The sequence below is a fragment of the Nerophis ophidion genome, linkage group LG23 (genome assembly GCF_033978795.1).
Source record: "Nerophis ophidion isolate RoL-2023_Sa linkage group LG23, RoL_Noph_v1.0, whole genome shotgun sequence".
NCBI lineage: Eukaryota > Metazoa > Chordata > Actinopteri > Syngnathiformes > Syngnathidae > Nerophis > Nerophis ophidion.
In genome coordinates, this window is record NC_084633.1 from 42,236,253 (window position 1) to 42,250,399 (window position 14,147).

The 14,147-nt window shown below is 42.7% G+C and overlaps 1 protein-coding gene across 1 annotated transcript in view; it reads right to left on the reverse strand.

Annotated features, from left to right (window-relative positions):
- Positions 1-13,442, reverse strand: part of sdr42e2 (short chain dehydrogenase/reductase family 42E, member 2) — a 30,614-nt gene extending 17,172 nt beyond the window's left edge. The window contains exons 1-4 of the mRNA XM_061884699.1: positions 12,576-13,442; positions 7,449-7,544; positions 197-254; positions 19-137 (exon numbers count right to left, since the gene is read on the reverse strand). Coding sequence (XP_061740683.1) covers positions 19-137; positions 197-254; positions 7,449-7,544; positions 12,576-12,935 — 633 coding nt within the window. The 5' untranslated portion in view covers positions 12,936-13,442. The remainder of the gene's footprint in view (positions 1-18; positions 138-196; positions 255-7,448; positions 7,545-12,575) is intronic.
- Between the last annotated feature and the right edge of the window lie 705 nt (positions 13,443-14,147).

Below are 14,147 nucleotides of genomic sequence, written 5' to 3' on the forward strand. Positions count from 1 at the left end.
CTGGAGGTGAAGTCTGACCATGTGGGGCGGCACAGGGGGGACGGACGCCTCGTCTCCGTCCTCAATGGGCTGTCCTGCAAAGACGGCGTTGATGGTGCTGGTGTAGACCAGGCGGGGGACGCTCCTTTCTTTGCACACTGACACAGACAAGCGTTACTCCACTTGGGGAACAAGAAGACACTGCAGCTCTTCTTACCAGTTATGACATTGTTGGTCCCGCCCACATTGACTGACTCCACCTGCTTTTTCCTCAGCTGCCACCAAAAAGGAAGAAGAGCGTCATCAGTAGACTGGCAGAACAGTGATTCTCAGATGGTGGCTCACCCAGGGATAATTGCTCAGAAAGTTTATCACGAGTGGTGCAGCAGCTTGAGAAAAACTTTTTTTTTTAGCTAGAATTGTGAAATAGGAAACCTTAGGCGGATAAGCTTATCCAAGGTAAATCCCACCTAACCATATCAGCGTCCACACACACACACACACACACACACTGGTCGTTTGAACCAGTGTCGAGCGGGTCTAACATGATACTGTGAAAGTTCAATCAATTAATCAATCAATGTTTATTTACATAGCCCTAAATCACAAATGTCTCAAAGGACTGCAAAAACCACTACGACTACGACATCCTCGGAAGAACCCACAAAAGGGCAAGGAAAACTCACACCCAGTGGGCAGGGAGAATTCACACCCAGTGGGACGCCAGGGACAATGCTGACTATGAGAAACCTTGGAGAGGACTTCAAATGTGGGCAACCCCCCCCCCCCTCTAGGGGACCGAAAGCAATGGATGTCGAGCGGGTCTAACATGATACTGTGAAAGTTCAATCCACAATGGATCCAACACAACCGCGAGAGTTCAGTTCAAGCGGATCCAAGACAGCAGCGAGAGTCCCGTCCACAGGAAACCATCCCAAGCGCAGTCGGATCAGCATCGTAGAGATGTCCCCGACCGATACACAGGCGAGCGGTCCATCCTGGGTTAAAAGCTAGAGTATACAGATGAGTTTTAAGGTGAGACTTAAATGCTTCTACTGAGGTAGCATCTCCAACTGTTACCGGGAGGGCATTCCAGAGTACTGGAGCCCGAACGGAAAACGCTCTATAGACCGTAGACTTTTTTTGGGCTTTGCGAATCACTAATAAGCCGGAGTCCTTTGAAGGCAGATTTCTTGCCGGGACATATGGTACAATACAATCGGCAAGATAGGATGGAGCTAGACCGTGTAGTATTTTATACGTAAGTAGTAAAACCTTAAAGTCACATCTTAAGTGCACAGGAAACCAGTGCAGGTGAGCCAGTATAGGTATATATATGTATGTATATATGTATATAAAGGTATATACAGTATAGGTATATATGTATGTATATAAAGGTATATACAGCAGAGGTGTGGACTCTAGTCACATGACTTGGACTCGAGTCAGACTCGAGTCATGAATTTGATGACTTTAGACTCGACTTGACAAAATGTAAAAAGACTTGCGACTCGACTTTGACTTTAACATCAATGACTTGTGACTTGACTTGGACTTGAGCCTTTTGACTTGACATGACTTGCTACTTTCCCCAAAACCCAACGATTAAAAAGTTATTCGAGAGCGCTCCGTATCTGTCAGCGTGTGTGCGATGACAGTGTGTGCGCTACCTGTCAGAACAACCACCAATCAAATTACAACCACGTTATTTTCGTCACACAGCATTCAGCCAATCAAATTGCAGGAAAACCAACGAAAAAGCTCTCAAACAACACGCCAGTGAGGAAAAGCTATGCCAAAAATTGTTTGGTTCGGGTATAAAAACAATGACTTGGTCAACAAAAAACGAATTGCCGTATGCAAAGCCTGCGGTTTGTTGGAAGATTACAGACGGAGACGCAACAACTTCCAACTTCGTTCGACATTTGAAGATGCACAAAGAAGGGTAAGTTTTGAATGTAAGCTAACGTTTATTGGCTGAGTAACGTGACTTTTATTTGCTGTGTAGTTAAATCAGTGAGGCTGTAAACTCACTGCCAACATTAGAACCATAGACATATTTTAAGTAGACGCAGCATCGAGCGCTACTGCCTATTGCCGCTGACATGACGCGGGGCCGCCATCTTGGAGTGGTGATCCGCTCCACTCAGTGCAATTCATTTGGCAGGAGCAATGAACTGTCAGTGCATTTAGTTCATTTTACCTCACTGAATACCACCGATATATTTACGCGCTTTTTGTCATACGTGTAACTATGATAGGACAATTTTTTGGGCGTGTTCAAAGTTTGCTTAACAGTAATAGAATATTCTCACATGCTATAAGTAGCCAGACGTCCAAGATCAAAACTTGGAATAATAATCCCAAAAAGGGGGAAAAATAACGGTCAGCTATTTCTAAGTTGAAGAAACAATATGATTGTGTTATATATACATGCGTATATCATACATTAACAATGTATGAATACATTAGATATCTATATAGCTTATAGATTGTATTTCTGTTGCTGCAACAGCAGAGAGTTTATTCTGTCTTGACACTTTGTATTAATATTTTCTATTACATTCTTCCCTTAAATGATCATTTTTACAGTGATTGTTTTAAATGTATTTTTCATGTATGTTGCTTTGGATAAAAGTGTCTGCCAACTTAAACATAAACGTATATAAAACCAGTAATCTGTTTCCCTGGATTCAGAATAACAGCAAATTCTGTCTTACCCAACAAAGTTAGTATTTGAATATTGTTACTAGAAGACTTATTCCTGATTACAGTTATACTGTTAAGAAAGTATTGTCTTATATTTTGCCTAAAATGGGAATGCATCATAATCAGTGGCGGCTGGTTAAATTTCCATAGGGCCGTGAATTCTAAAAAGTACAACTCTGTTCCTTGTTATGTTCATGTATTTGTTATGTTTTCCATGTGTACGCACACATAAACACACATACAGTATGAGATGAGATCAATGAGATAAGGTAAGAACAGGATAGAAAGTGCTGTGGAACAAGTTACAATGCTATATTCCATGGAAATACAATGTTAACACCTTTGTGCAAATAAGTACAGTTGCACTTGTTTTTTCAAATGTGTTCATTCTGTAAAGGAATGAGTTAAATGTTTAAAATAACTGGTTAATAGTACAATTTTTTTATTATACTGTAAATACATACAGCATTTTAAAAGCATACACAATCTGTGTAAATGTATTAGTCTGTGGTTAAAAGGACTTGAAATGACTCAAAACTCAAAATGCAGGACTTGGGACTTGACTCGGGACTTGCCTGTCTTGACTTGGGACTTGACTCGAGACTCGAGGTGAAAGACTTGAGACTTACTTGTGACTTGCAAAACAATGACTTGGTCCCACCTCTGATTACAGTATAGGTATATATGTATGTATATATGTATATAAAGGTATATACAGTATAGGTATATATGTATGTATATATGTATATAAAGGTATATACAGTATAGGTATATATGTATGTATATATGTATATAAAGGTATATACAGTATAGGTATATATGTATGTATATATGTATATAAAGGTATATACAGTATAGGTATATATGTATGTATATATGTATATAAAGGTATATACAGTATATATGTATGTATATATGTATATAAAGGTATATACAGTATATATGTATGTATATATGTATATAAAGGTATATACAGTATATATGTATGTATATATGTATATAAAGGTATATACAGTATAGGTATATATGTATGTATATATGTATATAAAGGTATATACAGTACAGGCGTAATGTGATCAAACATTCTTGTTCTTGTCAAAAGTCTAGCAGCCGCATTTTGTACCAACTGTAATCTTTTAATGCTAGACATGAGGAGACCCGAAAATAATACGTTACAGTAATCGAGACGAGACGTAACAAACGCATGGATAATGATCTCGGCGTCTTTAGTGGGCAAAATGGAGCGAATTTTAGCGATATTACGGAGATGAAAGAAGGCCGTTTTAGTAACGCTTTTAATGTGTGACTTAAAGGAGAGAGTTGGGTGGAAGATAATACCCAGATTCTTTACTGTGTCGCCTTGTTTAATTGTTTGGTTGTCAAATGTTAAAGTTGTATTATTAAATAGAGTTTGGTGTCTAGCAGGACCGATAATCAGCATTTCCGTTTTATTTGGCGTTGAGTTGCAAAAAGTTAGCGGACATCCATTGTTTAATTTCATTAAGACACGCCTCCAGCTGACTACAATCCGGCGTGTTGGTCAGCTTTAGGGGCATGTAGAGTTGGGTGTCATCAGCATAACAGTGAAAGCTAATACCGTATTTGCGTATGATGTCACCTAGCGGCAGCATGTAGATGCTGAAGAGTGCAGGGCCAAGGACCGAACCCTGGGGAACTCCACACGTTACCTTAACGTAGTCCGAGGTCACATTGTTATGGGAGACGCACTGCATCCTATCAGTAAGATAAGAGTTAAACCAAGACAGGGCTGAGTCTGACATACCAATTCGTGTTTTGATACGCTCTAATAAAATATTATGATCGACGGTATCGAAAGCAGCGCTAAGATGGAGGAGCAGCAACATAGATGACGCATCAGAATCCATCGTTAGCAATAGATCATTAGTCATTTTTGCGAGGGCTGTCTCCGTGGAGTGATTTGCCCTGAAACCGGATTGAAAGGTTTCACATAGATCAGGGGTCGGGAACCTTTTTGGCTGAGAGAGCCATGAAAGCCAAATATTTCAAAATGTATTTCTGTGAGAGCCATACAATATTTTTTAACACTGAATACAACTAAATGCATGCATTTTAGTCTCTTATTATTTTTAATATTTTTATTCTGAAGTTAACCAATAATAAATAAAATACTTCTTACCAATAATGCGACTTCTTGAACAGTTGCGGTAGAAAATGGATGGATAGATTAAAATGCAGGAAAATGTTTTATATTTGGAACATTATTTTTAACACTATGATTACCAGCAAAATTATTCATAACCTATTGTGTTAAGCAATGTCAGCAAAGATTTATCTGAGAGCCATATGCAGTCATCAAAAGAGCCACATCTGGCTCTAGAGCCATAGGTTCCCTACCACTGACATAGCTTGTTAAACGCTAAGTGTTCATTTAGCTGCTCTGCAACAATTTTTTCGAGGATTTTCGAAATAAAGGGAAGGTGAGACACCGGTCGGTAGTTTACCATGAGGTCAGGATCGAGGTTAGGTCTTTTAAGGAGAGGATGAATAACCGCTTTTTGGAATGCTAGGGGAACAGTGCCCGAGGAAAGTGATACGTTTATAATATTTAGCACTGATGGACCTAATAATACAAAAAGCTCCTTGATAAGTTTCCCAGGAAGTGGGTCAAGTAAACATGTTGTTTGTTTTATTCCATTTACACGTTGTAACAATTCCTCTAATGTTATTTCCTCAAAACGAGAGAAACTATTTTGGAGGGCAGTATCCGCCGTATATACAATCGTGTCAGTGTTAATAGAACCCCGTTGTAGCTGGGACGCATTGTCTTTAATCTCCTTTCTAATTACTTCAATTTTCTTACTAAAGAATTGCATAAAGTCATCAGCTGAGTGGGTGGAGCTACTGGAAGGAGTCCCTTGTTGGGTTAGCGATGCTACCGTACTAAACAAAAATTTTGGATTGTTTTTATTACGGTGGATGAGATTTGAGTAATAATTAGTTTTAGCTAAGGTAAGCATGCGTTTATAAGTTATTAAACTATCACTCCATGCTTGATGGTGCACCTCAAGTTTAGTCGTGCGCCATTTGCGTTCCAGCTTTCTACATAATAATTTCTGAGCTCTACTTTCTTCTGTAAACCACGGGGTGCGCTTTTTTGGAGCCTTTTTTAACTTTAGCGGTGCTATGTTATCAATGGTTTCGCGCAGGGCGTCGTTAAAGTTGTTAGTGAGGTTTTCAATAGAGCCCACATACTTTGGGAATGGTGCCATTACCGAGGGCAGTAGGCCAGCAAGAGTCGTCGTTGTGGCAGCATTAATGTTGCGGCTGATACCTCTGACAAGCACTAGGTCTATCGTATTACCGCTGCGATGCGTCGGTTCATTTATTATTTGTGTAAGACCACAGCTATCAATTATAGTCTGGAGCGCTATGCACAGTGGGTCCGATGGGGTATTCATATGGATATTAAAGTCCCCCATTATAATTATATCATCGGCGTGCGTCACTAGATCAGCAACAAACTGAATTCACTGATAAAGTCTGAATAGGGCCCTGGGGGGCGGTAGATAACAGCCAGGCAAAGAGGCAGCAGTGTGGGAGACTTCATAGAAAGCAGTTCAAACGATTTATATTTATTATTTAAGTTAGGAATAAAGTTAAAGTTTTCGTTGTATATTAGTGCGACCCCCCCCACCCCTTTTAAGGGAATGGGCAATATGCGCATTCGTATAGTTAGGAGGAGATGCCTCATTTGTCGCAAAAAAGTCGTCTGGTTTAAGCCAGATTTCGCTAAGACCGATGACGTTAAGATTGTTGTCTCTAACAACTTCATTAACTAATAACGTCTTGGGAGACAATGACCTGATGTTTAGAAAGCCCATATTATAGGTAGTGGGCTGTTTTAAGGAGTTTTTGATCAAATTATCCGTAGTAGCAATATCAATAATGTTGCGTTTATTATGCGCAGTGTACTTAAAATAATTACGACCATATCTAGGAATTGATATGACGGGAATTTTCAGATTGTCTACTTGGTGCTGCGATAAACTGAACGCATCATAATTTGCCACCTCAGTAGAACGCATGTCTAACTCAGACGTAGTCATAGTCATAGCAGAAAAAACATTATGTGAGTTGTGTATTATTCTAATAAAATTGCTATGTGTACAGGGATTATCCAGCCTGGCGCTGGCTAGTTCTAGCTTAACTGACTCCATACCCAGCCTAGCAGGCTCTGTAATTGCCTGTGACCGGGCTTGCTCTAGTGCAGTTAGTCAAATGTGGCTCAATGCAAAATCTATGTTCCGAGACAAGAGGATAGTGCCTTCCTGGTTCATGTCTTTGGAGGTGGGAGGGGCCTATCCCCAGGTGCATGTCTTTGGAGGTGGGAGGGGCCTATTCCCAGGTGCATGTCTTTGGAGGTGGGAGGGGCCTATCCCCAGGTGCATGTCTTTGGAGGTGGGAGGACGCTGAAGTACCCAGAGAGAACATGCAAAAAAGCCTGGGAATAAAACCCAGGACCTTTTCGCTGTGAGGCAGGAGCGCTAACAACTGTGTTCCCCTCTTTGGATCAACTGCATGACAGTCTTGCATTGAAGCCAACGTAAAGAGGCGGTCACGATGCAGTAAAACCCATGATGCATTGTGTTTCCACGTCACACTTTCAAGCCCTCTGTGTGTGTTATCATGTTTAGAGTTGAAAAAAAAGAATGGTAAGGAGGTGTGTTTATTTCTCCATAATGACACATGAAAAGAGTGATGTTGACGTGTCAAGTCACCTGCTCTGGGCCGGACATGCCGTAAGCCGCGGCGTGGAAGATGCAGTCCACGCCGTCACACAAGTCAAAGAGAGAAGAGTAATCCCGGATGTCGCTCTGCAAGAACAAAAGAAGACACATTTTAACACTCCATTCAGGGACTATGCTGCAAAAAGACATGATCATAATTTAGTTGGGTTTATTATTATTTCTACAGTCAGTGGTCAACAAAATAAACAGACATTACATTCATAAATGGAAAATGTTGCAGAGCGAAAGGGTTTAGGCTGAAGTTGAATACGTATTGGACTTAACTATATAAACAATGTCAAATACAAGATGAGCTTCCAAAAATGATGACATTTCCTTTGCACAACATATTATAAATACACCTTGTACACAACATATTATAAATACACCTTGTACACAACATATTAGAAATACACCTTGTACACAACATATTATAAATACACCTTGTACACAACATATTATAAATACACCTTGTACACAACATATTAGAAATACACCTTGTACACAACATATTATAAATACACAACATAAACACTGTTCAGTTATATACGCAGTAAAGACATGTGAAATATCCTTGTACACGTCTTAGTTAAACCTTTGTACCAATTATATGCCAACAATTATACTTCCATTATTATGTATATCCCACATTTAGTTTGTAATTAGTGACAGAGGACCCTATTGAATTTCTAGCATTTTATTATTATTCTTTATTAGTATACCGCCGCCTTTTTGAGCTGAAATTTGACCCCCTTAACATGCTTCAAAACTCACCAAATTGGACACACACATCACGACTGGGGAAAATTACAATCTAATCGAAAAAACCAAACCCCAAAACTCAAAATTGCGCTTTAGCGCCCCCTCGGAAGAAAACACAGACACAACTGCCTCTAACTCCCAGTAGGAATGTCGTAGACACATGAAACAAAAAACCTCTATGTAGGTCTCACTTAGACCTATATTTCATACACTGACAACACCCAGATAAACTAAACAGGAAGTTTCAATACAAAAGTTGGGTAAAAAATGTCACTTATTTTCCAACATGATCTCCTCTGTGTCCATTTGTCATGTCAGCTTCAAATAAGCACAGGAGAGAGATTGAACTACTTTGGCACGTGTTGCAGCCATGAAATTCTAAGTTAATTATTATTTGCAAAAAAAATAAGGTTTATGAGTTTGAACATCAAATATGTTGTCTTTGTAGCATATTCAACTGAATATGGGTTGAAAAGGATTTGCAAATAATTGTATTGTGTTTATATTTACATCTAACACCATTTCCCAACTCATATGGAAACAGGGTGTGTAGGTGGTAAATTAATGTTTTATTCACAGGGAAATTATTTAAATGGCTTATATTTCTTTGTCTTAACATGTGGAATAAATAATTACTGCATATAGACATTTCTCCCGAGGATTGGGCGGGGAAACTTTTGTGGGTGGCAGGGGAGCGGGAGTAGACTCTGGCCTGGGGCGTCAAATGAAACTGAGACTGAAAGCCGGATCATGTCTCAGACCTTGGTGACGCTCACAAGGCAGATGCATGTCTGTCCAGGCCGACCACATCTCCATGCAAGGAACAACTTACTAAGTGGGCTTGATGTTCACAAGTTCATGCACTAAACACACAACACAAATGCATTCTTTGCTGTCGGCCAAAGCAGAAAGAGGAAATGAAAAGGAAACTGGTGTCATGTTCTCATTGTAGAATATCCTTAACGGAGGGCGTAGCTAACTTTTAGTTTATATAGCTTAATTCCACATTTGAAACATGGGAAAGGGTTGTAGAACATTGCAGGGTTTCTACTAATAATATATGTGTCCGGACATGGACTATGGGGTGTTTGTTTCCCGCAGATGCAAGAGTAGAAGTGGACATCATTCAATTTTACCATAACAAAGGAACAAAAGTGCAAACAAAAGGCGCACACAAGGCAGAGAACAAACTTGGCTTTGAAAACAATAAACTAGCACTTGGGCAAAAACTTTGGACGTTAAAAGGAAAACACTTCCAGTGACAGGAAAATAGACAAAACTCCCTTGGCATGGAACTACAGTAGCACGGGTAGCAGAAGTCCAACACCACCAACAGAAAAAGACAGGCTTTAATTAACAGTGACATGATTGGTGACAGGTGTGTGGAACAGGTGAAACTAATGGGTAACCATGAAAACTAGACTAGAGAGTGAAAAAGCAGGAACTAAAAAGAGTCCAAAAACTAAACAGAACATAACTTAAACAAAAAAAGATCCCAAACATGTCTGTAAAACATACATTTCGTTTAAAATATTGAATTACAGCTTCTGTAAATATAATATTAGCCATACATTTGCTAAGTGATTGGCTGCACGCTTCTACTTGCTTACAATGAGGCCTCGGTCATTTTTAGGCACTTTTGTATTCTATTTGTTATCATCACCGATCCATGGAACCTAAATTTACTTGAATCCAATAATTAAACATTCAACATTTTGTTTGAAAAAAATCCCTGTGATTATTAAATGATTCTCCTAAGTCCCCCCCTCCCTTGTGGAGGGGGTCCGGTCCGATGACCATGGATGAAGTACTGGCTGTCCAGAGTCGAGACCCAGGATGGACCGCTCGTCGGGACCCAGGATGGACCGCTCGCCTGTGTATCGGTTGGGGACATCTCTACGCTGCTGATCCGCCTCCGCTTGAGATGGTTTCCTGTGGACGGGACTCTCGCTGCTGTGTTGGATCCGCTTTGAACTGAACTCTCACGGCTGTGTTGGAGCCACTATGGATTGAACTTTCACAGTATCATGTTAGACCCGCTCCACATCCATTGCTTTCGGTCCCCTAGAGGGGGGGGGGGGGGGGGGGGGGGGGGGTTGCCCACATCTGAGGTCCTCTCCAAGGTTTCTCATAGTCAGCATTGTCACTGGCGTCCCACTGGATGTGAATTCTCCCTGCCCACTGGGTGTGAGTTTTCCTTGCCCTTTTGTGGGTTCTTCCGAGGATGTTGTAGTCGTAATGATTTGTGCAGTCCTTTGAGACATTTGTGATTTGGGGCTATATAAATAAACATTGATTGATTGATAATATCAGATAATCCCATATTAAATGCGAGATTCCGTAGAAAAATACAGTCACGATGTATAAGACACTAAGATATGTTGATGTTGATGAATGACTGAATTTTACAGTTGAGAACTGTTTTGGCCTGTGGCAAATGACTATAAAAAATTGATGCATAATTAACCTGTACAGGTTAACTTACTGTACAGTACTGTTAAGTACTGTACTATACTGGCAGCTGTGTAGGCAGAAAATCACCATAAAACATTTAAGGGCCAATTTTAGTGTTGCCAATCAGTCTATATTCCAGGTGCACGTCTTTGGAGGTGGGAGGGGCCTATCCCCAGGTCCACGTCTGTGGAGGTGGGAGGGGCTTATACCCAGGTGCATGTCTTCGGAGGTGGGAGGGGCCTCTCCCCAGGTGCATGTCTTTGGAGGTGGGAGGGGCCTATCCCCAGGTGCATGTCTTTGGAGGTGGGAGGGGCCTATCCCCAGGTGCACGTCTTTGGAGGAGGGAGGGGCCTATCCCCAGGTGCATGTCTTTGGAGGTGGGAGGGGCCTATTCCCAGGTGCATGTTTTGGAGGTGGGAGGGGCCTATCCCCAGGTGCATGTCTTTGGAGGTGGGAGGGACCTATCCCAGGTGCATGTCTTTGGAGGTGGGAGGGGCCTATCCCCAGGTGCATGTCTTTGGAGGTGGGAGGGGCCTATCCCCAGGTGCATGTTTTTGGAGGTGGGAGGGGCCTATCCCCAGGTGCATGTCTTTGGAGGTGAGAGGGGCCTATCCCCAGGTGCATGTCTTTGGAGGTGGGAGGGGCCTATCCCCAGGTGCATGTCTTTGGAGGTGGGAGGGGCCTACCCCCAGGTGCATGTCTTTGGAGGTGGGAGGGGCCTATCCCCAGGTGCACGTCTTTGGAGGAGGGAGGGGCCTATCCCCAGGTGCATGTTTTGGAGGTGGGAGGGACCTATCCCCAGGTGCATGTCTTTGGAGGTGGGAGGGGCCTATCCCCAGGTGCATGTTTTGGAAGTGGGAGGGGCCTAACCCCGGGTGCATGTCTATGGAGGTGGGAGGGGCCTATCCCCAGGTGCATGTCTTTGGAAGTGGGAGGGGCCTATCCCCAGGTCCACGTCTGTGGAGGTGGGAGGGGCCTATCCCCAGGTGCAAGTCTGTGGAGGTGGGAGGGGCTTATACCCAGGTGCATGTCTTCGGAGGTGGGAGGGGCCTCTCCCCAGGTGCATGTCTTTGGAGGTGGGAGGGGCCTAACCCCGGTGCATGTCTATGGAGGTGGGAGGGGCCTATCCCCAGGTGCATGTCTTTGGAGGTGGGAGGGGCCTATCCCCAGGTCCACGTCTGTGGAGGTGGGAGGGGCCTATCCCCAGGTGCAAGTCTGTGGAGGTGGGAGGGGCTTATACCCAGGTGCATGTCTTCGGAGGTGGGAGGGGCCTCTCCCCAGGTGCATGTCTTTGGAGGTGGGAGGGGCCTATCTCCAGGTGCATTTCTGTGGAGGTGGGAGGGGCCTATCCCCAGGTGCACGTCTTTGGAGGAGGGAGGGGCCTATCCCCAGGTGCATGTTTTGGAGGTGGGAGGGACCTATCCCCAGGTGCATGTCTTTGGAGGTGGGAGGGGCCTATCCCCAGGTGCATGTTTTGGAAGTGGGAGGGGCCTAACCCCGGGTGCATGTCTATGGAGGTGGGAGGGGCCTATCTCCAGGTGCATGTCTTTGGAGGTGGGAGGAAGCTGAAGTAGAACCCACGCAGTCACGGGGAGAACATGCAAACTCCACACAGGAAGATCCTGAGACCGGGATCTAACCCAGGACCTTGGTAGTGTGAGGCACATGCACTAACCCCTCTGCCACCGCATACATTAAACCGGTCCCTGGTTGGGGAACCCTGATGTAGACCACAAAGAAGTGTAGAAATAAAAACAATCCTAATATGAGGCCTTTAACACGGTGCCCATGTCCTATGGAAACAGAGCTGAATAGACCCCCTCATGTGCAGTGAGCCTCATAGTCCTGCGTGCCCTATGGTCCAAAAGTACAGTACTGAATGAAGCATTTTGTGAGCTGTACCTGATAGAAGATGGCTCCGTCAGGGATGTCGTGTGGAGGCTTCCTGAGGTCCAGGAGGATGACAGACATGCCCTGACCGGCCAGTGTCCTCCCTAGCCTGAAGCCAAAGTATCCCCCGCCTCCTGTGACCAGAACCTTCCCTGCAGAGGAGGCCACACGCTCTGGGCTCAGGGCGACATTTAGCCGGGGTGGCGGAGAGGAGGACGCTTGGTGGACCCAAGAGGACTGGGACCGGGTGCGAGGGGAAGGAGGTGGCCCGCCGGCCTGAAGGCGGCAATGTGAGACAACATGGCGGCGAAGCTGCCGCAGCTGGTAGGAGGAGCCTCCACGCTCACTGCTGTTGGGGCCACACAGCTGCATCGTGGACGCCCTGCAGGTGTTGGAATAGAAACACAAGATGGATCAAGCATACTTTCACCTTCCATGTTCCTACTTAATAGCAATAATATTCTCTCATCAACAGCATTATGTTCAACAATAATGTTGGTCAGTTTCACTTTCATGTGAGTTATGGATTATTCTACCAGAAATGCTGTGTGCAAAGAGTGATGGCGCTTGAAAGAGGGCCAATTATCAATAAACACGAGTCCCTGTTCTCTACAAAAACTAGTACACCTGACATCCACTGAAATGATACCAAGTGCAGGAGCGTATGTAGTCGATACTACAATGATTACATCAATATAGTTTTAGCGACACAAAATATTTTTCCATTTTTGTTTTTATTTACAGTATCTTTATAAAGTCAGGAAATACATGAGGACTTTGAATATGACCAATGTATGAACCTGTAACTACTTGGTATCTGATCCATACCTAAATGTGTGGTATCATCCAAAACTAATGTGTGGTATCAAAACAGAAGAATAAGTGTTTATTACATTTGAACAGAAGTGTAGATAGAACATGTTAAAACAGAAAATAGCGCGACACCTACCCTTTACATCAATATTTCTTCATCAGTATTGGTTTATTAGGTATCATATTTTATTGTATGATCCTGTAACTACTTGATATCAGATCGATACCTAAATGTGTGGTATCATTCAAAAGTAATGTGTGGTATGAAAGAAGAGAAAAATAAGTGATTATTACATTTGAACAGAAGTGTAGACAGAACATGTTAAAACAGAAAATAGCGCGACACCTACCCTTTACATCAATATTTCTTCATCAGTATTGGTATATTAGGTATCATATTTTATTGTATGATCCTGTAACTACTTGATATCAGATCAATACCTAAATGAGTGGTATCATCCAAAACTAATGTCAAGTATCAAAGAAGAGAAGAATAAGTGATTATTACATTTTAACAGAAGTCTCAGTTACTTTGTGACGAACCCCAAGATGTAGAGATGGAGGCAGGCATTGCGTGGTAAAACATGATTTAATAAAACACTAAAATAAGAACAAACCAAAAGGGTACAAACAAAAAGCGTGCCCGAGGCACATAACAAACTAAAAGAGCTAGCGTTGGAGCTAGAAAACAAAAGGAGCTTAGCATGGAAGCTAGCAAAAACAAAAGGGCCTAGCGTGGAAGCTAGCAAGTAGCGAGCAGGAAAACAGAAG